Source organism: Pleurodeles waltl, chromosome 4_2 (genome assembly GCF_031143425.1).
Source record: "Pleurodeles waltl isolate 20211129_DDA chromosome 4_2, aPleWal1.hap1.20221129, whole genome shotgun sequence".
Classification (NCBI taxonomy): Eukaryota; Metazoa; Chordata; class Amphibia; order Caudata; family Salamandridae; genus Pleurodeles; species Pleurodeles waltl.
This window is the reverse complement of record NC_090443.1, coordinates 979,140,858-979,166,796: the sequence shown is the minus strand read 5'-3', so window position 1 is coordinate 979,166,796 and position 25,939 is coordinate 979,140,858. Positions and strand designations below refer to the sequence as shown.

Here is a 25,939-nt window from a genome sequence, read left to right as displayed (position 1 = left end):
TGTTAATTATTAAGATCCCACAAGACATGTATGAGTCTGGTCTCCTCCGTTTAAGTCTTTCCATATAAGCATAATTGACTGGGAACTCCCAAACAACAATGAAAATTAAATAAATGAATGAAAAAGAACCGTGCTGCAAGTACGCTGCTGTGATATCTTTTAGAAATAAATTTTATATTTTGACAATCATTGATTGTTCAAATATGGGGGTTGTTGGTGTGTTTTCCACCTTATGAGCACTGCCTTCTGGCGATTAGAAGAGAGAAGACTCTAAGACTGGGTGTTTGTGAGCGCCCAATTTCCTCTAAAATCACCCCCTTCATGTGTCTAATTGTTACTTGTATCTGTGTTATTTGAAGAAGCTGAATTGTCAGTGTTAATGGGAGTGAGATAGCTACAACATATGATAGGTGTTGCAGTCCGTGAAGAAAAGTGGTTACGTCCCTGGGGCATGAAGTTTTTTGTTCTTGCTTGGTTGTTTTTTGTTTTTTTATGAAGAACTTCTCACCAAAGGGCCCCAGAAGGGCTTTGCAAAGTGCCGTTTTAAGTTAGAGAACTTCATGCTTGAATAAACCAAATGTTTTGAAGAGGGAGGCCATCGTGGAGGCTAGATGAGAAGCAGGTTAACTTGTGGGTTTATGTCTTCAGTGTTAATTGCAATGAATTAGTTACTTTGATTGGTGGTGTAAACCATGAAGGAAAGTGGTGATGTTAGTGGTGCTTGAAGAAAGGATTTCATATGAGAGAAGCTGTGTAATAGATAGAGGTAGGGTTTGCAGGCAGCTGTTTTGTTGGGTGTTGGAGTTGAGGTCTTATTTATTTTTCGTCTTGTTCTTTAGGATGTTGCTTCTTAACTGGAGGCAGCTGTGTTCTGTTCTTTTGTGTATAAGCTGTGAAAGTAGTTGAAAAGAGTTGTTTAGGGTGTTAATGAGAATTCCTTCAGACTGCTCAGTTGGCAAGAAGCATATTGTCCTGTGAGAGTTGACAAGCACAAGCCAAAGGTGCAAGTGTTGAAGAAGGCACTACTTGCATAATGGCACCGCTGATCATCAGTACCAAGAAACTACATCAAATCATAAAAATCACAAATGCTCCAAAGAAACTCATGAGTACTCACTACAATATATCATAAGAAAGACATTAAAATTATCCAATAAAACAATCAGAACATAGTACTGCTTATTGGTTTAGTGTTGTTGTGTTATCAGAGGGTGGGAGTGGATCAGAACCCAGCAACTATTATTTCTGCTAGTCATTAGGCGCTCATGCAAGAGATTGAAGTGGATCATCAAAATGTGTCTCCTTGCCTCATTAGGTGCTGGTTGGTGGGTTAGACTTATTATGTTATGTCATGTTAGATCGATTTGTATGGCACATCTTATCACCCGCGAGGATGTCGAGGCACTGGAGCTGGATCGTAGGCAGATGGAGCTCCTAGTTGAAAAGTATGCTCTTCAGTTTCTGGCAGAAGTTGAGTAGCGGAAGGGGCTGTCCTGATGTGTTGAGGAAATCCATTCTAGATCTTGGTGGTGATGAAGGAGAAGAAGCGCCCTCCTGACTTGCTTCTCTGGATGTGGTGGACCTTGCAGGGGTGAGAGAGGTTGAATGTGGCTGTCTGGGTGGATGGTAAAGACGAGGTCGGTCGCTGAAATACGCTGGTCCGGTGTTGCGGAAGGCTTTATTGGACATTGGATGGTCTGGAGTTTTTGCGTGAGCTGGTTGGAGATGCCAACGAGGAGCGTATTGCCGTAGTCAAGTCTGTTGGTTATGAGGGCCTGGGTGACCATATGTCTTGTGTGCATGGGGAGCCCTTTGAAAGTCTTTCAAAGCATTCTGAGAATGAGGCAGCAGGATGCAGACACAGTGTTAACCTATTTATTAATCGTGAGTTTATTGTCTAGGAAGATGCTGAGGTTTCCAACCTGGTCTGTGAGGATGGACATGGGTTCTAGTTCGGACGACCACCAGGAGCAATCCCAATGAGATCTCATGTGTCTGAAGTTCAGGATCTCCATTTTGTCCATGTTGAGTTTAAGGCCGTTCACTCATCCAGTTGGCCATGCTGGTCATGCAGGAGGTGAAGTTAGTCTTGATGGTGTTGTTCTCGTTGGTGAGGGAGAGGATGAGGAGTATGTTGTCGGCATAGGAGACAGTGTCAATGCTGTGGGCTCTTATGATGTGAGCGATGAGTGCCATGTACGCATTGAAAAGGGTTGGCCGGAAGGAGGTGAGGTTTCCATGGTATACTGTGTTGAAGGTCGCCAAGAGGTTGAGGAGAATGAGAGCAATGGTATTACCTCTGTCCATGATGGACCGGATGTCGTCTGTTGCTGCCAGGAGGGCGGTTTTCATGCTGTGGTTGCTGCAGAATCCTCATTGGGTGAAGTCCAGGAGATGGTGCTGTTCTAAATGGGAGGGGAGCTGCCTGTTTATTACTTTCTCCAAGACCTTGGATGGGAATGGAAGGAGCGAGATGGGTCAGTAGTTGCTGAATTCTCTCAGATCTTCCAAAGGTTTCTTCAGGAGAGCTGTGACTTCTGCATGTTTCCAGCTATCCGGAAAGGCTCCACTAAGGATGGAGGAGTTGATGATGGTGGTGAGGTTGGAGCTGATATGTGTTCTTCACAGATTTTAAATGTAGTGAAGGCAGGGGTCTGTGGGGGACCTTGAATAGATTGTCTTCATAATTCCAGTGGTGTCTGAATTTGAGGGCGCTCCAGTTTGTTATCCGATGGTCGTTCTTGGTGGTGGTTGCATGATGATCTTCTGCTGTGGGCTGAAGTTAGTGTAGATCTTGAGGTATTTGTTGTGGAGGAAGTCGGAGAGGGTGTCGCAGAGGTCCTTTGAGGGGGTAATAATGTTGGTGGCTGCTGCTGGATTGGTGAAATCTCTGACTATGTTGAGGAGCTCTTTGCCAGATTCGGAGCAGGATTCTAGTCTCAGTGTGAGGGCTGCTTTCCTGGCTTCTTTGACCTGTGCTAGATACTTTCTGAGTGCACATTTGTAGACGTTTCTAGAGGTTATCTCAACTGGTTCTCCATCTTCTTTCTAGTTGTTTGCAGTTGCACTTGGAGTCTCTTAGATCTTGTACCAGGATGCTTGAGTGTTCTTGTTTGCCTAATTTTCTTTAGGGGATCCAGTCTGAGATCCAGCTGTTAACTGAAGTTAGGTCATTCTGTAGGTCGCTGGTGAGGATAGGATGGTTGTATCTGAGGCTGCGGATCCAGTCTGCCTGTGCTATGTTATTCCAGTTTTGTGGATGTTGATGACTGGCTTTGGTTAGCTGGAGTGGGGCACATTAATGTGGAAGTGTACGATGGAGTGGTCCATCCACATGAGCAGGCTGAGATGACTGAAGATGATCTTACTGCCGGCTGTGAAGATGGTGTTGATGGTGTGCCCTGCGTTGTGAGTCGTGCCTCAGATGAACTGTGTGAGTCTAACATTGTTGAGGCTCTCTAGAAGGGCAGTGGCTTTGTGGTCCATTGGGTCTGATGGTGGTGGGATTGATGAGGCCGGTGAGGAGGTTACTGAAGGTGGAGCATGGCCATGGAGGTCGGTAAGCGAGGGTGCCTGAGAATATTGTGGCGCAGCTGATTGGTGGTCGCAAGTGCATGTGTTCCATGAATGCCGTGGATCCTCTATTATTTTTCCTGGTGTCTCTGCCTCCATCTTGGAAGACTGGAAGGAAGGCAGGAAATAATCTCTATTCTGTGCCTCAGTATCTGAATTTAGCTGAGTGCTAGTGGAGGGATAGGAGTGGCTTTTCACACCTTTACATTAGAATATCAGCCCCTTTAGGGCCCTACCTGGAGGATTAGATGTGTCATCCACATCTATCCTGCTGTCTCAGAAAAAGGCAGACTATTTAAGTATGAGCCATAAAAGGGATAAATGAATAGGGGGGGACAGAGCATTCTCCCTCTATCTTTCAATGGGCTGCTGCCTATTAGTTACACTTCACTTCATGTACTTTTTCCTGTGTCTTTGCCTTTGATTGGGTGCAAAGGGATTAACAGAAAGTGACTCTAGTAACTCATGTTCTGGTGCCATTGTAGGTTTTTTCCTCCGGCTTGGAGTTATGAATGTGATGAGGATTTGGTACGTTTCCTCTCTCCTGATGTTCTGGAGGAAGATGAGAATCTTGGCTGCCTCAAGCAATACGTTGACCGCATTACCGTCTCTTCTTTTCTGGTAAGTTCCCCGATTTGGGAGAGTTTCAATGTTGCTTCACAGTGGTTTTCAACCAATTGTTGATTTACCTGTTATCTCAAAACCTGGTCAAGTGGAAAAGAAAGAATTTGTACTTTTCTCTGCGGGTTCCCCAGTTGTCAAGTTGTTCCATGCAGAAGTGCATGAGGCATGCAAAGTTGTAGGAATCCACCCTGAAATGGCCAAACGTACCCATACCGCAAACACACTGTTAGCCCTATTTGCACCGGTTACGTACGCTTCAGCACACATCCTAAACCACCTGCAGCATTTCCCTGTCTTGCCGACCTAAACTCTTGGTGTCCAATATCCCCTGCCTTATGTTCTGTTTACTCATACTCCTCTGCTGGGGGCTGTTCAGTGCATCCAAGAACTGTGCATTCCTTCAGAGATTGACCCTTCAAGCTTGGAAAGCCTTCATGTTCTCTTAGAACTTCCTAAATGGACATAGCACTCCACACAAAAATGACTGCTTGGACATAGCGCTTCAGATGAAAATGATTGCCTGAACTTAAGTTTCTGTTGAGAGGGAACCACACTCTGCTGTAACCCATACCCCTTTTAGTACATCACTGCTGATAGATGCCCAGCCAGCTTGTACTAAGTAGCATCTTGCATGTACCCCATGACTATGGACCATACAGCACTGCACCTCCATTGACCCATAGTATCCAAACTGAGACATAACCAACCCTCTGTGTGTCCTAAGGCATCACGAATGTGTCTCACCCCACTAAGACATGTCTAAGCATTTATGGAAACCACATCACTTTCAGGCACAGAGGCATTGTGACCCTCCTGCTCTAGTAGCTATCGTGAGGATGTGGTTCTATGTGCGACTCTTCTGCCTGCAAGTAAGGAGACAAAAGCTCACAAATAGCACTATAAAGGAACACCAGTGTGGAAGTGGGACCCTGTATCCTAAAATTCAGGACACCCCAAAAGTCAGAACACCCCAAATTTACCTCTGGCAGTTCCAATACAGGGTTAATTTTGCATTGAAAGCACCCTCCCCAAAATCAGAGCCAACATAAATTTAGCAGAGTAATAAATAAGTAACCAGGACCACTCAATAACTAGTTCTAGACCAGGGAAAAAAGTTAAAAAGGTTTATTACTGAACCTTAAAATTCAAGCGGCACAGAGTAAGGCAAAGAATGCCATGAAGACTCAAATGGAAAGTACATAGTCCGAAATTAGAATTATTCTTAGTCCCAAATGAACAGCAAAATCAATAAGAAATCATACGGCATCCCTAAAGGAACAGGAGAATCTTCTCAAATCTGGCTTCCCCAAAAGCAAGGGGTTCTTATACACAATTCTTGCATACAAAATTAGAGAAAACTGCAGTTGTAGCTTGGCATGTTCAAAGATAACAGATATTGGTCAAATCACAGCGTGTAGCGCCACTATTAAGTTTATAACACTAACCCATTTCCAAATCTTCGTTGTCACATTGGCATATGTAGTTCAACTAATATGCAACATTTATATACAATGGGCTATGTGCCAATAGAAGAGTGTTTAATCAAACATCAGAACTAGAGTGGAAGGACCTTGATCATTTTGCAACATTAGGGATTCATTCACAATACATGCATGTTAGAAAAACTCCATTACATCACTTACTTTTTTTGCTTTACAGAGCTGTGGAAGGACGAATACTAGATTATATCTTCTGGCTTTTCTCCCCTATGAGGAGAGAGGAAGCAGGGGAACGAGATGGTAGGGGAAGAAAGAGGAGTGAGATGAACACCTTCAAAACAGCTTTTATGTTAACTCAAAATTGAGTTTTCGGCAAAATGTGGAATAACTAAAATACTTTAATAAACACACTTCTATAAATTATTTTAAACTCATTTCAAGTGCATTCATATACATTTTATATTACCATATTCAATAATGTTTATTTTTTTGAAAAGACAAATCTAAAAACACTTCAACACCAGTGTCAATATGAGAACAAGTGGCAGCAAAGAGGAAGGAAGATTGGCAGATAGAAAAAGGAAAGAAGAAAGGAATATTAAATGGAAGGAGAGTTGAAAGAAAGGTAGGAAGGGTCATAGAAAGGGTGGATAGATGGATGAGTGGGTGGATAAATGTGTGGTAGATGGGTGAGTGGGGAAGGGATGAGTGAATGGATAGGTGGATGGACAGGTGAAGGATGACAGAGTACGTGCAAATATGATGGGTGGATGGTGGCTTTTTTGATGGATAGGTAAGTCAAAGGATGGATGATGGATTGATGTATGGATGGATGCGTGCATTGATGATGATGTGCGAATGCATGGGTGGATGGAATGACCAGTGGATAGAATGGGGGAAGATTAAATGATGGATGACTAGAAAGTAAAGGTTAAATGGTGGATATCAGCAGGTGGATGGAACGGTGAAAGCTGAACTGATAGATGCTCGGATGAAAGAGCAAGTTAGCTCTTCTATGCAGTGCCAGGCTCGCTGCGCTTGCTTGGTGCCATCAGGGCTTTGGTTCAAAGTGGGTGTATTTTAATTGTTCACCTACTCTTGTGTATTTATGCTGGGCCTTGCAATGATTATTGTGTTTTTACATCATATCTCTTCCTTTAGGAAGAATCCAGTGTGTCGTGTTTGACAGACAACAACAATGACACGTTCTGGGAGAACAGTGGATATGCGGATGATCAGTGGGTACGTCTTCACATGAAGAAGGAGACCGTGGTCAAGTGAGTCACTGCACTTTAGAAAGGACACAATGTCCCAACGTACCAGTCAGTGGTTACCCCAGATATTAATCTTTTACCAGAATGACCCATTTCTCGTAGGAGATAACACATTGTTTTATTAACTTCTTTGCACACGTTATTTGACAGTACTCGATGTTTTGGCACCTTGGGTCCTTATAAACCAGTCAACTTATCAGGTAGTATTTCACTTGAAAACATGAGCACCAAAAATAATGCAACAAGCATTTAAAAAAAACAATTATTTTTTAAATGTTATTCCAACTCACACATACAAGTGGCTTCGTTTCAACACTGTTGATTCCTGTCATTTGGAAAAATAAACAAATAATGCAGCTTCAAACATAAATTTTTTGCATTTACCTCACACAATATATACATATTGAGGCCCTGATCTTGCTCTTTTAAGGATTTAAGCTTTCTCTTCTTAAAAGTAAAAATGTCTAAATTTCTCACTATGGGGAAACATATAATACTCAGTACATGTTCAGCCTGACAACATATGCATTTGCCCAATAAAAAGTAAGTTCACATGTGTCTGCTTGTTTACTCTGCCAGTCAAAGTTTGACAATGTTTGTTTCATTCATAGTTGCAAAATAAACCTAGACTCTTGACAACATTATTGTCCAGTAAAACTCTTTCTCCTTTAATAGTTCAAGGCTGCTAGTGCAGATATCGAATCCTTTGGGGAAGCACAGAGGCAGATTATGTCCATGCTAACTAACAGTGAATGGATTGAGACCCAGATTTATAAAGACTTAAGTCGAGTTTGCATTACTTTTTTTTAATTCAAAAGCAACGCAAAGTGTTAGGTTGGGATTTACTGTCTAACGCTAGATTGTAAACAAAAAGTAACGCAAAGCTGCACAGTGCAATACCGGGTAATATTTTGCGCAAGGGGACGTTACATGGGTGGTAGATGGGTGTTACTATGCAACCACTCATGGGTTTTGACACAAATACAAATCTAATAAGTAGTGTAGACCGGGATTCGCTCTAAAATCCTGTGCCTCTTTGAGGCAGGCGTTACGAGGAGGAAAATTGATTTCGCCTCATTTACCTCTTTGCATGTGTGCTGCATTCTACTTCACCCATACACAGAAGGAAACGGCTTAAAGCATAGTTTTTGTAGTTTTTGTACTGGAACAGCAAAAAAAAAAAAGATGCTTCCCACAACGCAGACGCCCTTGCACTATGGTGCAAGGTGTCAGCGTTGGCACTTGGCAGCCAAAGTGCACAAGTGCAGAGACAAAGCAGAACACTGCCACATCTTCACAGATATAGGGCTGTTTTGCTCTCTCCCATTCATGTATGCAGTGCAGCAATATGTGTTGCATGCACTGTATGTCAATCTAGGTCTGAGTGTTTTTAATGTCTGATTTTTAAGTGTCTTAGATTTCTTTTTTGTATCACAATTCCTTATTAAAAATGTTTTTTTCCCCCTTTTTTCCAATATTACATACTAATATCATTGTTTCATGCAGTGACAATTGAATGATATAACATAATAAAGATTTATGATCACAAAAAATAAAGAAGTACATGCATTCAAAAACAAAATCACTAGTGTAAACCCATTGCCCATAAATGTATAAAGTATAATCAAAGTCATCGTGAATCTATAAAAGCATCCTATACACGGTTAAAATGAACCAAATTGTCAATTAGTTATAAATAATTTTTTCAAAATTTGCCACATCAAACATATCCGCAAGCGTCGGAACAAGATTGGGCCCCCAAAAACGTTAAATGTTAGTTTTTGCTAACCTAACAGCAGTAGAGAGCCATCTAAAGGTATGAGTGGATGTGGGCAGGATTTTATGAAGTATCATGTAAAAGCGACTGTGAGAGGAAAACATTAATAGAAGAGTGTGTCCTCAAATAATCTTCAATCTGAAGCTGAAATATACAAATGGAATGTTGGGACATTCCTACAGTATATGAACAATATCACAATCTGAAGTCTCCCATCACCAGCAGAGGGAAGCAGGACTTAATTTAGCTGAGTGTAACTTAGATGGTGACCGATGCCCAGTGGTGCCTTGCTTTGAAGTTATTGAATTTAAGGCAAGAATCTCTAAGTCCTTTGTTACAGTTATCTAAGATAGTATCCCACTCCTCATCCGTAAATTCTACTCAAACGTGTGTACCCTTAAAATGTTTCCAAGTATAAAATTAACATGCAATTGGAGAGTGAAATGTTATGTCAGGATATTTTGCCATACTTAAAGCAAGCGAAGAGGAGAGTTGAGTGTACCTGTTTATTTGTGATGAAGGTAAATCAAATTCTTTTAAACTGGAAAATTACTTCATATAATGAGAATGCATAAATACATCTGATATCCTATGTATTTTATGCTTATTTCAAAGAGGCCAATTGAGTTCACTACCTTTTATATGTGATATCTGCATTGTCCCATAGTGGGGCTTCTTAGTGAAGACAAATATGAGTGTTCATAAGCCTTTGTGCTTTCTGCCATGCTTGTTGTGAAGAATGGATAATGGGATTGGTGGAGTTTGTAAACTTGAATCGTTTGGTATAAAAGATTGCTAAGTCCAAATTAGATTTGACGATGGAATCTTCCAATATAACTTATAGCGAAGTATTCCTATGAGTGGGCAGCCTAAAAATAGAATGGGCCAAACATAGTGCAATCCAGTAAAATTCCAAATGAGGAAGACACAAGCCCCCTTTCTCTGATGAGGAATGTAATTTGGAACCGCTTAAACAATGTCTTTCACCTCCTGATACAAATCGGGAGCTGATGGATGATATTGTCTTAAAGATATATCTCGGAATGGAAAGTGTAATCATTCCGGAAACATTACATTTCAGAATCCTATTCATTTTTTTAATCTGCACCATACCCCATAATGATGGGTTAAAGTGTCCAACATCGAAAATCTCTTTTAGTTTGGTCAATTATAGGATTTAATTTACCTGCAACCATATCCTTGAGGCTGCTATTAAGGAAAATCCCTAAATGATTCAATTTTGAATGTACCCATTTAAATGGAAGGCCATCAGTAGTGACCACAGTGGTAACATGGGTTATTGGCAGGGCTTCACATTTGGCCCAGTTCATTTCATAACCAGAGAATTTCGACAATATATTTAATTGAGAGATTAAAGCAGATGCCAACGATTTGGGGTGCGAGAAAATCAAAAAGATATCATCTACATAATAAAAGGCTTGTGTTTAACATTCCTACTGTTGTCCTTCTACAAGGAAGGAGAGCGCTTTCATTTTGCATCGCAATCTTGACAGCTCCATTGTCAAAGGAATGATGCAGAGATCACAAAATATAGTATATCTCTTAGGTTAAAATGTATGTGTTGGCCACCACAACAAAGATGATTGGTTTATTTGTATTATATCTAAATCTAAGTCACCAGTGACTTTTCACCAAGGTTACCTATGGAGAAATCTAAATGATGCAGCGTCTGCACCACTTTGTGCCAAGTCCTGAAAAGAAAGTTCAGCTTTGAATCAAAAGGGAAACGTGTGCCATTTTTTTGGGTGCAAATCTGGGTGCTTAGAGCGTGCCTTCTTGGTTGCCTGCAGACCTCAACCCTCGTGAAATAACAGGTTTCCTCTCTGACCCCAACTAAGACTCTAGTGGAAGAGCCCCCCACCAAAACCTTGCTACAAATTGCGTGCAGCTTCAGTAGCCAAAAGGACGCCCCCCAAAAGGAAAATGGACTAGCTGTGCTTTAGCTCCTTCCTGATCTGCATTTGCTGAACTAGGCAGTAATTTCCAGTTTTGTTTCTTCTAACCATATATCTGAAAAATAACAACGTATCTAGAGAACAACTTCCTGTACTCCTCATGTTTTGCTGATTTATTATAGGTCCTTAATACTAATTAGAAAATAATCTCATATATATTTATTTATTTTACCTAGTTATAGTTCGGACCATATTTCTTGACTTGCTTATATCTTTGGCACCGTTTGACGAATCTTTACGAAATTTTCCAAAACAAGTGTGCCGGTGATTCTTGTTGCACACAGAAAGGTTTGGGTGAAACATCAAGTGGGGGCTGAGACAAAGGAGGGAGGTCAAAAAAGTTGCATTTCCCATTTTAATTCCCATAGGACCTTTAGACATGACTACAGCCTGAAACACTGGATGGAATTACACTAAATTTGGCAGAAAGCTAGCTTTCGGTACACAGAATGTACTTTTGCCTATTTGATGTAAATTCATCCAGTAGTTTTGGAGATATTCAAGGAAAGAAATGTGTATATCTCTGGCTGCTACCACTTTGCAAATAATGATGAGCTCGTGCAGGGAAATGCACAGCTCAGACTGGTTGCCAACACTTCAAACCAGGAAAGTTTGGCTGCCATCTTGGAGCTCTGAGTCGCCTGAGTCCCTCACAAAAAGTAAAATAAACCAAAAGGGGCCAGGTTAGGGACACCCTGACCCCTTAGCTCTGGTCCTGGGGTCCCAGGGGAACCCCTCCGAGCTAAAAAGCATTTTTTTAAAAGAATTTGCTGCGATTCGCAGCAGATGCAGTGAAAATTAAGAAAAAACTCGAAGCACAGACTCCAGCGCTTCTTTATTCTGAAGCCCCCAGGTGGGCCAATCCCCAGGGGCATGGCTTATTTAATGAGGGGGTGGCCACCCAACATCCCCCCCCCCTGCAGCCCCAGGGACCACTACCTCCCTGGGGCTTTACAGAAATATGATGTGGGGGCGCGTTACCCCCTAGCAACCCCAGGGGCCACCACCTCCACAGGGCTATAAAGAACTATGATACAGGAGAGCCACGTGGCTCCCCTGCAGCCCCGGGGACCACCACCTCCCCCAGGGCTGTGTAACTTTGGAGGGGTGCCGCATGGACCCCCTCCAGGAGCCAAATCCTGCTATGTCCCGGGGTGCCCATCCCTGGGACATAGCTGATTGCTTCAAAGTCTGCTTTCTGACAGCAGGGTCAGAAAGCAGAGTTTTCATCTGTCTTCTTTGCATGCAAATATGCGTGCAGAAAAGAAAGATGAATACATTGCTTCCGCAAGCAGGGAGCTGCTATCTAAAGCAGCTCCCTGGTTCTGAGAGCAATGCCAGCTCCTGCAGGTGGCAGAGAGCCGTCTGGCACTGCGGGCCTTCATGCTCCCTTTGCGGTCCTGTCACTCTTTCTCTCTTCCATCCCATAAAGGGATGGAAGAGAGAAAGAGAGATTGTAATTTCAATGTCTCTTCGTGCAATGACTTCAAAGAGTAACACCAGGAAGATGTTTGGTACAAATGTTATAGTTATATTTGGATGCAGAGCAGAACAGAGTCACTGCTGGCCTAATGGTCAAGTTCTTCTTCTGTCACTCAGTAGGCTGAAGGTTCAAATCCTAGAATCGATTGGCAGTGTGTTTGTTTATTTACTAGTGTTTTGACTGCTAAATATTTCTAGTAATGGAATATTCATGTTCCTTTCCTCTTACATGTGTGGGTTGCATGTCATAGGTATGTCTCGAAACAGTCCATCGAGGAGTCACTTGTGGCCTAATGGTTAAGGTCGCAGACCCTCTCACTGACAGTTGAGGGTTCTACTCCAGGTGTGTCCGTAATCATTTCCATCCTTTAATTTTTTTTAAACTTCAAAAGTTTAAGGTTAGTTCTGAAAAGTGATCTCACTTTTTTTAAATTGACAAATACATTTTTCATTTCAGTTTGTCCAGAAATATCTCATTCTAAATATATCATTCATCAAAGCCTAACAAACTATATGTCTCCCTCTCACTCTCTCTCACTCTTTCTCCCATTCACACATCCACTCAGACCCTTATGCACCCACTCACAGACCCACTTAGACCCTCTTGCACCCAAAAACAGCCCCACACAGACCCTCTCGCACCCACTCACAGACCTACACAGACCCTCTCGCACCCACTCACAGACCCACTGACACCCTCACGCACCCACTCACAGCCCCACACAGACCCTCTTGCACCCACTCACAGACCCACTGACACCTTCATGCACCCACTCACAGACCTGAACACACTGATGTACCCACTAAGACACTGATGAACATACTTTCACACCCAGAGAGAGACTCTCTCAGCCACTGTCACCCCCAGATACACCCTCTCACACATATTCTCAAACCCAGAGAGACAGGCTGCGGCCAACTCCCGCCACACATGGCCAAAGGGTTTGGTGGTTAGGGGGGTTAGCCGCAGGGTCTGGCTCCAGGTCAGGCCTTGTTGGCAAAGGCAGTACACAGTGCAAGGTTGGGTGCTTATAGGGAATTACTGCTGCCGCGCACGGCCAAAGGCTATGTGCGACGGTGGTTGGATTAACATATAGCAATGAAAATTACTGTATGTTAAGAAAACCATAGAAATTCATTGAAAAAAATAAAGGTTACAGGGACGTTATAGTTAGGAAATAGAATGTTTTTTTAAAAACAGAAATTCACTGAAAATAACAAAGGTTACAGGTACGCTATAGATAGGCTCACATTTTAAACATACAAGACCATAGAAATTCACCTGTTTTAGTTAGTTATCTCAAGTTACTATAACTTGAGCCCTAAGATAACTATAACTCATACCCTCTGCATGCACTTCTAATTACCCCACAAATTACAGCACTCATGACATCTTTGATAACATCACTGATAATATCAATGTAATATCTGCAGTAAAATGTTTGACTAAAAAAACTGGCCGTGCCGGGTTCCCCTTCATAAGCATACTATAGTAGATGATTTTCTTTCTGTAACATTTACTGCTTCACACAAATCCACTCAGTATCTCCCCATGCTTAAAGGAATATTTAGGCATGTGGAAGACATTTTTTCAAGATCTGGCTAGAGCTAGGGTTATTACTCCTAGAGTGGAGAAGAAATATAAGGCCTCTCCCTCTGACCCTATATACATTGGGAGTCAGATTCCAGCAGGCTCTTTGGTAGTGACTACCACTAGGAAGAGAGTTAACTCCCAAACAGCTCAAGATGTTCGACCTCCTGACAAGGTAGAGTAAGCTTATTTATGCTTCAGGAAAGTATGTCACAGCTCAAGCAGCGAACCACTGATGCATTGCCAACTTGGAGGGACTTCTAGCGAGATACAATAGAGCTCACTGAGACAAAATGGAGCAGTTACTCCAACACCTCCCGGAAGAGCATAAGAAAAGGGGGCAAGAAATTGTTAATGAGGGACAATTCATTTCGAATAGTTCTATACTCAGTGCACTAGACTCCGGTAATACCGCAGCCAGAGGTACAAGTGTCCAACTACGTAGACAGGCATGTTGCACATCTCTGGCATTAAACAAGAGCTGCAACAGACAATTTTAAATGTCCCTTCTGATAAGGAACATCTATTTGGCCTATGTGTAGATCAGGCCTTAGAGGAGATGAAAGAAGACAAGGAGGTGGCCAAATTCGTGGGTGCGCTTCAGCTTCCCAGCACTCAAGGCACTTTTTGTGGACCGCAGTATAAACCAGCCTCTAAAACACCTTCAGCTGAATCATCCTCAGCATATAATAAGGGTCAGTAACATACATTCTCACACAGAGGTTTCTACAGAGGATCCTATAGAGGAAATAATTACAAAGGTAAAACAACCTCCCCTTGAACCTCTACAACTACCTCCAAACAGTGACTTTCTCTGGCTTCCCTCCGAGCATCAGACACCTGTAGGAGGGCGCCTTCAGTTCTTTTTCCGAAACTGACAACTCATTACTACAGGTCAGTAGGTGTTGGATATTATCCAACAAGGTTACTGTCTGGAGCTCCGGTCCAAACCTCCAAATATACTACCTCGCACTCACAAACTCTCACAAGATCACATCACTCCTCAAACAGGAGGTTCAATCTCTGCTTGCAAAGGGAGCAATAGAACAAGTACCTGTTCAACATCAAGGAACAGGAGCGTATTCCCTTTACTTCTGCATCCCCAATAAGGATGGCTTATTAAGACCCATTCCGGATCTCACCCCAAACCATTACATCCTATCATACCATTTCCACATAATCAGACTTCAAGATGTGTTACCCTTACTACAGCATGGGGACTCCCTATCAGAGTTAGATCTAAAGGATGCCTATTTCCATATTCCTATTGACCCAGCTCATCGCAAATTTCACAGATTTGTCATACAAGGGAAGCACTATCAATTCAAAGTGCTCCCATTCAGGGTCACCACAGCTCCAAGTGCCAGATGTAACAAAAAAGGAATTTGTGATTCGGAAATAGCGATTTGTAAGAAATCGCTATCTCTGATTCGCAAAATGCAGTGTATCATATTTGCTATTCGGTAATAGCGATTTCTTAAAAATCGCAAATGCTATTACCGAATCGCAAATTGCGATACAGACCCCATTCGCACCTATGGGCCTGTAGGCCCATATTTGCTAATTTTTTGCATTTCCCACATTGCTAATTCCTAACTGGAATTCACAATTTAGGAAATGCAAAACCCCAGGGTGCTGGAGGCCTAAGGCCCCCTCTGCTGCACCCCAAAAAAATATTTCAGGACATGTAAGGTGCACACATGCCAAAGGGGCATGTGTGCCTTACATGTCAATTTTAAAAATGCATTTTTAAAATTTGCACATGGTTACCACCAAGTTCAACTTAATAGCGATTCCTTAATGCCCAATTCGCATTAAGGAATTGCTTGTTACATTTGGTTTAGAAATCGCAAATAAGGATTCCTTATTTGCGATTTCTTATTTAGAGAATCGCAATTTGCAATTCTCTAAACAGGCTCGCAAATTTAAGGAATCGCTATTTTAGCGATTCCTTAAATTTGCGTTGCGAATGCCTTTCATAAATACTGAAAGGCATTTTTGCAAACGGGCATTCGCAACGTTTGTGAATACAAAAAGGCTTGATACATCTGGCCCCAAAAGTGTTCACAAAATGCCTAGCGGTGGTAGCAGCTCACCTCTCCACAAACAAAAGGTTCATGTGTACCCTTACCTAGACAACTGGCTTATCAAGCAGTTCGTACAATCAGTGTCTAACACATATTCAAACCACAATTGATTTACTTCAACAGTTAGGGTTCACAATCAACTTTCAGAAATCACATCTCACCCCACTTCAGGTACAGCCTTACCTTGGGGCCATAATCAATACACAGCTAGGCATAGCTTAGCCAAATGTACAAAGAGTACATAACTTTCAAGCGCAACTTCCTCACTTTCATCCCAACATCCGGGTCACATTGAAATTAATCATAAAATTCCTGGGAATGAGGGCCTCTTGCATTGCCATAGTGCCTCATTCACTTCTTGACATGCGTCCGTTGCAGGAATGTCTATCACGCCATTGGTCTCAGGCACAGGGTCACTTACAGGATCCAGTGTTGGTAGACAACCACACCTGTCACACTCTACAATGGTGGAACAAAACCAACCTTTCGAAAGGGCAGCCATTTCTGGACCCTGTTCCACAAGCTATTCTGACAATGGATGCTTCCCAAACGGGATGGGGTGCTCACCTCTAGGAATTCACAATGCAGGGTCTTTGGGATCATACACAAAGACTTCTGCACATCAGCTATCTGGAGCTGCTAGCTGTTCATCTGGCACTAAACGCTTTTGTGATGCCTCATTGTGTAGTCCTCATTCACATGGACAACATGACAACCATGTTCTACCTGCAAAAACGGTGGCGGACACACTCATTACAGTTGTCTCGTTTTGCACAGAAAATTTGGCGTTGGGCGATTCGACAAACATTTAGCACAACACCTTCCGGGATCACACAAATATTTTACTGACCCCCTCAGCAGGATGCAGTAACAAGTCCATGAGTGGGAACTTCACCCCAGAGTCCGGCAACCCTGCTTCCAAAAGTGGGGATTCCGAGATATAGATTTATTTGCAACAAAGCAAAATGCCCAAACCTCGCCTCCAGGTTCCCACACCCTCCGTCTCAGGGCCCTCCTCTATGGATGAATTGTTCAGAGATATTTGCCTACACTTTTCCACCTCTCCCACTCCTTCCATATGTGGCAAACTTCTCTCACACTAATACTAGTGTCACCCACATGGGCAAGACAAGCGTGGTTCACCACTCTACTGGACCTATCAGTAGTGCCTCACAAGATGCTTCCCCTCAACCCGGACCTTCTTACTCAAAACCAGGACCAAATCAGGCACCCAAATCCCATGGTGTTGAATCTTGCAATTTGGCTCCTGAAGTCTTAGGACTCAGATATTTAAATCTACCTCAAGAATGTACAGACATTATTAAAGAAGCACATAGCCCAACCACAAGAGCATGTTATTCAGCAAAGTGGAAACAAGTTGTCGACTAATGAATTTCTAAAAAGTGGGATCCTTTACAATTGTCGATAAAAAAATATTATTTTGTATACCCTACATTTGCATAGGGCAGTCTTGGCATATAATTTAGTAAGGTTACATTTAGCAGCCATTGCTGCTTATCTTCAGAATCTCTGTCATAAAGGCTTTTATGCAAGGGCTTAAAAGATTGATGCCACCAAGATCACCTCCCGTACCTTCTTGGAACCTTAATGTGGTTCTCACTAGACGTATGGGACCACCTTTTGAACCACTGCATTCATGACCTTTGCAATTTCTTTTGTGGAAGGTGGACTTTTTAGTTGCAATCTCTTCCCTTAGACGTGTAAGCGGGCTCCAGCCATTAACCTTGCAAGAACCCTTTTTCCAAAGTGTTTCTTCATACCAGCCCAAAATGTCTACCAAAAGTAGCATCTCAATTTCCTTCCCAAAACCTGATTCGGTTGCTGAAAGAGCTGTCACACGTTAGACATGAAAAGAGCGCTGATATTCTATATTGATAACTATAACTTGCACCATCGCCATGCACAGTTTTTTCATCAAAGGTTTTACTGCAAATGTTACAGAGATATTATCAATGATGTTATCAAAGATGTCATGAGTGCCATAATTTGTGTTGTAATTAGCAGTGCATGGCGAGGGTGTGAGTTATCGTTACTTTCGGGCAAGAGTTAAAGTTACTTTTGGTAACTCTAACTATAACTGGTGAATTTCTATGGTTTCGTACGTTTAAAATGTGAACCTAGTTATAACGCCCCAGTAACTTTTATTTTTTTAAGTGAATTTCTATGTATTTTTTTAAAATTCTATTTCCTAACTATAACATTCCTGTAACCTTTAGTTTTTTAAAGTGAATTTCTATGTATTTTTTAAATTGTATTTCCTATCTATAATGTCCTTGTACCCTTTGGGTTTTTCAGTGAATTTCTATGTTTTTAAAAAAAATGAGTGGTAATTTTCATAACTATGCTCTAATCTAACCTCCGCCGCTGTGCGCGGCAGGACTTGGCCACGTGGCCTGGCTGGCGTCCAAGTCCTGAGGCCAACCCCCTAGAAGTACCTAACCTTGCACTGTGCACAGCCTTCCACCGTGCGCAGCGGAGGTTGCCCGCAAGACCTGGCCTGCAGCCAGAGCCTGCGGCTAATCACCCTAACCAACCAACCCTTGTGCGCAGCGGGAGTTGGCCACGGCCTCTCTGAGTGTGAGAATAGATGGGAGAGGGTGTATCTGGGGATGAGAGTGGCTGTGAGAATGGGTGTGAGAGTGTGTACATCACTGTTTTATTGTGTGTGGCAGTGTGTGCATGGGTCTGTGAGTTGGTGCAGGAGGGTGTCAGTGGATCTATGAGTCGGTGTGTGAGAGCCTAAGTGCATCTGTGAGTGGGTGCGTGAGGGTCTGACGGGCTGAGTGGGTGTATGAAGGTCTGAGTGGGTTGTGAGTTGGTGCGCGAGTGTCTGAGTGGGTCTGTGAGTGGGTCTGTGAGGGTCTGAATGGGAAGTGAGTGGCTGCACAAAGGTTCGAGTGGGTCTGTGAGTGCATGCTTGAGTGTCTGAGTGGGTCTGTGAGTGGCTGCGTAAGTGTCTAAGTGTGTGCGTGAGTGGGAGAAAGAGATTGAAAGAGAGAGATAGAAAGTTTTTTTAGGCTTTGATGGATGATCTATTTAGAATTAGATATTTCTCCACAAATTAAAAACAAAAATGTATTTGTCAATTAAAAAGAGTAATATCACCTTTCAGTATGAGCCTTAAACATTTGCACTTGAAAAAATTAAATAGGAGGGAAATGACCAGGGATACACCTTGACTCGAACTCTCACCGTGAGCTATTGAGAGCTCCCCACCACCAGAGCTAGAGGGCCAGAGTGACTCTACCCTGGCCCCTTTTTTTTATTTTTAACCTTTTTGGTGGGACTCTGCTGCCACCATTTCCTTGTTCCCTGTTGAAGTGTTGTCAGCCAATCAGGTTTCAGCACAAGATCGGGAGTGGTCGCGAATCCTTTGTGTCCCTATATATACAAATTTAAATTTCTTTTAATTTCTCTAAAACTACTGAACAGTTTCCCACCAAATCCCATTGAGATGACCAGCGGAAGCCAAGGGAAGTTCCGTGGCCCCCTGCACTTGTTCTCTGCCAGCCTTTTCATGGTGGTGGAACTGCCATGAAAAGGCTGGCGGAAAAAAGGTTGTAATCAGCAGGGCGGTGCAGACTACAGCTCCGCCCTGGCTAAATACAACCCGCACCGCTATCATCTGGTCTGGATCGGAGATCCTGGCGGGGACGGCAGTAGGTTGGCGGGTCTGCCCACCAACCTTGTCGTGTGGCAGTTGGACTGCCACAGCTGTGGTCGGGCAGGCACTGCAAGTCTGACGGTCTGTTGACTGCCAGACTCATAATAAACCCCATAGTGTACTACGGTGTATTTTCTATTTTTTAACATATTTAAATGAGCACAAAAAAGTCTACAGAATCCCGTGGTAATACCTACAAATTACTGCACTACTTACATTTTTTTAAAACAAGTATGCAGTTCTCCCTAAACTGCTGTAAAAATATATAGAAAATTATAAATACATTATTCTACCTATTACTACTGTAATAAAGTAGTAACAGTTAGAAAACAACATTAAATCCTACACCTTACCTATATCTAAGACCCTAACCCAGAACACAGCAAAAAGCAGAATGGAGCCTAACTGCTAAAACCCACATCCCTGTCTTTTACGTTTGGTAAACGCAGCCATTAGCCAACTACATATTGCCTTCTCAAACACATGTGCCGCAGTATGCTGTGAACTTACAGCAGTCAAACACAGTACAATATATAGCTAAGTCTTCCAAAATGTTATACCTTTAAAACTACTTACAATATTTACACATGCTACCAACAATTACACCTCAAAATGTATATTCCTGCCACATTACATCTACATTTGTTCACTCTGTGTCTTTTTCAACCACTACACTCCACTCTATGCTCTTAAGAAGTACATGCCCCCTGGGCCCGTCATGTGCTCTGTGGGCGACGGGACCTACTCATTTAAAAAACATAAATGCCCCCGGGCTCTCCACGTTCTTCGTGGGTGGCAGGCCAAAAACAGTTTTTTTTTTTTTTTTTTTTTTTTTTTTTTTTTTTTTACAGAACTGCAGATTTCAAAAAAATTTCAAACCACAAAATCCTGGAGGGTCTATATGAGACACTACTCTACTGTACTCCAGCACTTTCTGACATTTTGCAACATACCACTCGACTCCACTGTATCACACACCACTTCGCAACACTGTACTCCACTGTATACTACACTGTTCCACTCTACTTCACTCCAAACTACTGTTCTCTAGAACATGCTACTTCACTCTATGCTACGACACTCTACTGCACTGAACAACACTTTACCCCGCTCTATGGAACTGTACACCATTCTACTCTACACTGGCCCACTGTACCACACTCTGCTCCACTCTATGTAACTCCACGCTTCACGACTCTACTACACTGTGTGCCACATACAACACTAGTCCACTCTATGCCCATACACTGCACGGTACAGCTGTACTACACGACGTGCCACTACACTCCAGTGTACAACTCTACTTCACTCTGTGACACCCCACTCTACTATACTGTACAAAACACGACTCCAGTTTATAAGTTTACTCAACTCTACACTGCCAGTGCACTCTAGTGTACTCCACACCACTGTACTATACTACACGCCACTGCACTATATAATAACTTACTTCACTGTGCACTATGACACTCCATTCTACTCCAATCCACTGTTCTCTGCTCTGCTGTACGACACTTTACTCTACACCACTCCTCTCTACATTAGTCCACTTTATGCTATTCCACTGCATTGTAACACACTTTACTCCACATCAGTGAACTCTATGAAAGTCCATTGTACAAAACTCTCTTCCATTCTGCTGTCCCCCACTCCAATGGATGACACTCCTCCCAGCGACAGTAAACTATACAATTTGTAACACAGTTCAATAAAAAATAAGAAAAAAAAAACTAAGGTTAAACCTTTGTTATAGCTAGGAAAACATTACTTATACAAACCAAACTTAAAATACACAAACATTACAAATTTCAAAGGTACAGCTATGCTTTAAATTTATACATTACGCAACAACTTTTACTTAACTAAACTTCATCAGTAAAAGAGCAATTAATAAAACCCATTTGACCACTCGTGATCTGATCTCTGACATCATTCTTTACTTTCTGTTTGTCATTGAACCACAGAAATGTTAGCTACTCAACTGCCTTAATTGAAGCTATCACTTACATCACCAGCTGGCAACAATCTCTTCATATTGGATGACATGAATATTTTGTTTGACAAACTAGACCTGCTTCAAACCATAACCATGCTTTTAAATAAAGGAGCCCTGAACTGCTTCCATCTGGCCTTTGGTCCTGTGCCTGCAGGCAGTTTCTCTGTTTCTTCTGCTGCCTCTTCAGCCAGAGTCATAATCAACACACTTTAGCACCTACTAAATATCCTGATAATTTCAAAACAACCTACATTAAGCTGATCCTAAAGAAAGAAAGCATCAATCTAATAGGGCTGTCCAGGTATTAAGCAGTTTATTGTGGTCTGTTTTTTTAAAAAAACTTATCAGAATATCCGCCTTCTTGTGAATCTTTGCTTTCTACAAAGAAAGCAGACCATCAAAGTTCAATATGCCCAGTTGAAGGGACAAAATCTGCTTGGGTCACTTCTTGACATGATCGATCTGAAGGCCACTGATAACGTGCAAGGCGACGCAGCACTGTTAATACTAGATATCTCTCCTACCTTTGGCATGGTGCATCGCTTCAACCCAAGTCTGAGCAAGCTTGGTAGTTAAAGTCCTTTTTGGGAATGGCTCTACCAGTCTAAAATATGCAACATGGCCTCACTTTCATGTTTTATTATTGGATGCTTTATACTCTTACAACAGCCTCTCACAGAGGTCTACCATTTCTCCACAACCCTCATCCAGTCATTAAACCTAACGTGCTGCAACTATGTGGATGCCTTTCAGTGGATCCTAAATCTTGAAAACCCCTTTCTTCTCACCTCATGAAATATGAGCCTCTTAACCTTGGAAACTAGATTAAGTGGAGATGGACTATCAGCTTGCCTCAGGAACTTAAACACCAACCACCCACCTGGATGGAAGCGAGGAAATCTGGGAGTTATCATGGACCTTGCAAACGCTCTGTTTCATTCTATATCCACTTCATATAAAGGCACAGTAGTACTTCATTTTTTTGGACAGACTTCAAATATTTCATGATGGTAGTAAAGTTCTGAACATCCAAAACAAGTGGCTAATTCATGCGCAGGTCTTCTTAGAGGATGATTGTACTTTTGCACTTTTAGCCTATCCACCCCACACTCTACTGTCATACTTCACGTGTAGGCACAGTTACAAAATTGCCACATCAGTACTGAAGCACTCTTTTGAACCTCCAGCTGATGTCCAACACTTTTAACGTTTGCCCAGATTTACAAAGATTATGTGTCAGGGTTGATAACTTTTTGACACAGCCCAGTGCAAAATCCTTTGATATTTTCAAAGCAAACCAAATACCAGTTTCCTTTGAAAAACAAGTAACACAAAGCACTGCATTGTGCTGCCTTGCATTGCCTTGCCATTATAAAAAAAAAACAGTTGTTCTTATGGACACATTAATAAAAGTACTTTCAACATTTGAAAACTACTGAAGGAGTGAAAATAGCCCTCCTCCTCTCATATCAGTTATACTGCCTGGAAACTGACAAACACAGAGGAATGTTTTTGAAAGGAACAATATTTATACTTCTATAATGTATTCATAATTAATCCAGGAAGTAACAGCATTGCATGTACACCTATAGTTTCAAATGACAAGGTGCTTGTGTAAGAAGTGTTAGTGAAATAAAGTGTGTCACTAATAGGGAGGAGTTGGACTTTTTTTCTTATGCAGGGTCATCACCAATCTTTTTGCCTCCTGCCTCCTATTTATGCTGACCTGTTGTTGTTGGCTTTTGAACTCTGAGCACTTTACCACTGCTAACCAGTGCTAATGTGCATATGCTCTCTGTGTAAAATTGTATGTAATTAGTTTATCCATGATTGGCATATTTGATTTACTTGTAAGTCCCTAGAAAAGTGCACGAGAGGTGCCAGGGCCTGTAAATCAAATGCTACTAGTGGGCCTGCAGCACTGGTTGTGCCACCCACATAAGTAGCTCTGTAATCATGTCTCAGACCTGCCACTGCAGTGTCTGTGTGTGCAGTTTTAACTGTAAATTCGACTTGGCAAGTGTACCCACTTGCCAGGCCTAAACCTTCCCTTTTCTTACATGTAAGACACCCCTAAGGTAGGCCCTAGGTAGCCCCAAGGGCAAGGTGCGGTGTATGGTTAAGGTAGGACATATAGTAATGTGTTTTATGTGTCCTGACAGTGACATATTGCTAAACTCATTTTTCACTGTTGCAAGGCCTGTCTGTCCCTCTCATAGGTTAACATGGAGGCTACCTTTAAATCTGATTAAACTGTAGATTCCCTTTGGGAGCGGATAGACATGTGGAGTTTGGGGTCCCCTGGCACAAAATTTAAAAATACATCTTTTAGTAAAGTTGATTTTAAGATTGTGCGTTTGAAAATGCCACTTTTTCGAAAGTGGGCATTTTCCTGCTTATACCATTTCTGTGACTCTGCCTGTTTGTGGATTCCCTGTCTGGGTCAGTTTGACAGTTGGGCTGGTTGCACCTCACACTAGACAGTGACACAAAGGGAGCTGGGGTGTAGCCTGCATATCCTGATGAGCCATCTGTGCTAGGAGGGAGGGGAGGAGTGGTCACTTACACCTGAATGGGCTGTGCCTGTCCTCACACAATGCAGTCTCCAACCCCCTGGTGAGTATCTGTGGCCTGGCCTGGGCAAGGCAGAATTTCACATTCAAAAGAGACTTTACTTTGAAGTAGGCCTACTTCAAAGGAGAAATTGGGTATAAGAAGGGCACCCAAAACCACAGACTTTGGAAACACTTCTGGAACCAAGAGGAACCTCTGCTTGGAGAAGAGCTGAATAGCTGAGGAAGAAGAGCTGCCCTGCCTGTGACTGTGCACTGCGGAGCTATCCTGCAGTTGCTGCTTCTGCCAGAGTAAGAGGGCAAAGACTGGACTTTGTGTGCCTTCCATCTTGTGAAAAAATCTCCAAGGGCTTGATCTAGAGCTTGCCTCCTGTTGTTTGAAGTCTCAGGGACAGCAAAGACTTCTCTCTGCTAGCACCTGGAGTCTCTGGAGAGACTCCTACTCTGCCCTGTGGTGCCTATCCAGTTCCTGGGACCCTGAAAAGAGAAGCTGTCAGCCTAAAGACAAGGAAATCCACGCTCAGAGCGCTGTGCTGGGAAAAGATTGACGCAACTCTGATCTGCGGCTGACAAAATGACGCACCGCCGGCTCTGCAGCTGAGAAACGACGCTCGGAGGAAATGCAACAGAAGAATCGACGCACGGAGCAGGAGAAATGACACGCAGCATTGCTGACGGAGGCTGGGAGATCACAAGCTGCGCTGCGGGGTTTTTGGATCATCGTGCGGCTGGGTTTCCGACTTACATACCGCCGTGCGGGGTTATTTTTGACGCGCGCGCGCTCGCCCTTGCGGGGTTATTTTTGACATGCACCAGGTACATTTTACACTAGCAGCGCTAGTGTGTGTTTAAACTACTTAAAGACTCTTTTTGCATTTTTAATGATGAATGGTGTAATGTGGATTTTTGTCGTTTTGGTCTTGTTTTGTTTAGATAAATATTTCCTATTTTTCTAAACTGGTGTTGTGTCATTTTGTAGTGTTTTCATTAAGTTACTGTGTGTGTGTTGGTACAAATACTTTACACCTCGCACTCTGAAGTTAAGCCTACTGCTCTGCCAAGCTACCAAGGCGGTAAGCAGGGGTTAGCTGAGGGTGATTCTCTTTTACCCTGACTAGAGTGAGGGTCCTTGCTTGAACAGGGGGTACCCTGACTGTCAATGAAAGACCCCATTTCTAACATTGGTGATCAGCGGTTGGGATTTGGACTTGTATTTGTACTTGACATACAGTGATTAAGTGTACACTATTATTTTGAGTGCAGACCACTACGTGACCACATACTACTTGTTTGGTGCTCTTTTGCTTTTTCTCTTAAGGACTCCTTTTTGTTCTACTTCCATGATTTTGCTGATCCCTTGACGATTCTTTTTACTTCATTGGGAACTTATTTTCTGCCTTTGGAAGTTTACACTTGTGACCATCATGTCTCAATCTGGAGATGCAACAGCTGGAGCTGTGTTTGAAATAGAGAAACTGAAGGAGTACTCAGTTGCTCAATTGAAACAGTTCCTTAAAGATCTTGACTGTCCCACTGAGAGCTCCACCAGGGAGTGGGAGCTGCAAAAGGCACAGAGGGCCTGGGTGACAGTCAAGGAGGCTGGAGGGCACACATAGAAGGAGGATGTGGGTTGGGAAGTGCAGAGGATACAGAGTGGTCTAGGGGAGTTACCTGTTACGCCTGGGGGGAGGGTCCCCAGGAGGGGTAGCAGGGTGTCACCCAAGGGTCTGACTCCTGAAGAGTTACAGGACAGACAGGCAGAGAGGGCTCACCTGTTGAAGTTAAAGGAATTGAGGATGCAAAGGGAGAAGGAGCTGGAAGGAAGGAGGAGGGACTTAAAGATCAAAAAGAGGATTTGGGCT

The 25,939-nt window shown here is 42.7% G+C and overlaps 1 protein-coding gene across 3 annotated transcripts in view; it reads left to right on the top strand.

The window, feature by feature from the left end:
* LOC138293556 (E3 ubiquitin-protein ligase HECTD3-like) overlaps positions 1–25,939 on the top strand; it is a 393,674-nt gene that overhangs the window by 77,691 nt on the left and 290,044 nt on the right. For all 3 annotated transcript variants that reach the window (XM_069232817.1, XM_069232818.1, XM_069232819.1), the window contains exons 4-5: positions 4,059–4,194; positions 6,798–6,913. In XM_069232817.1, coding sequence (XP_069088918.1) covers positions 4,059–4,194; positions 6,798–6,913 — 252 coding nt within the window. The remainder of the gene's footprint in view (positions 1–4,058; positions 4,195–6,797; positions 6,914–25,939) is intronic.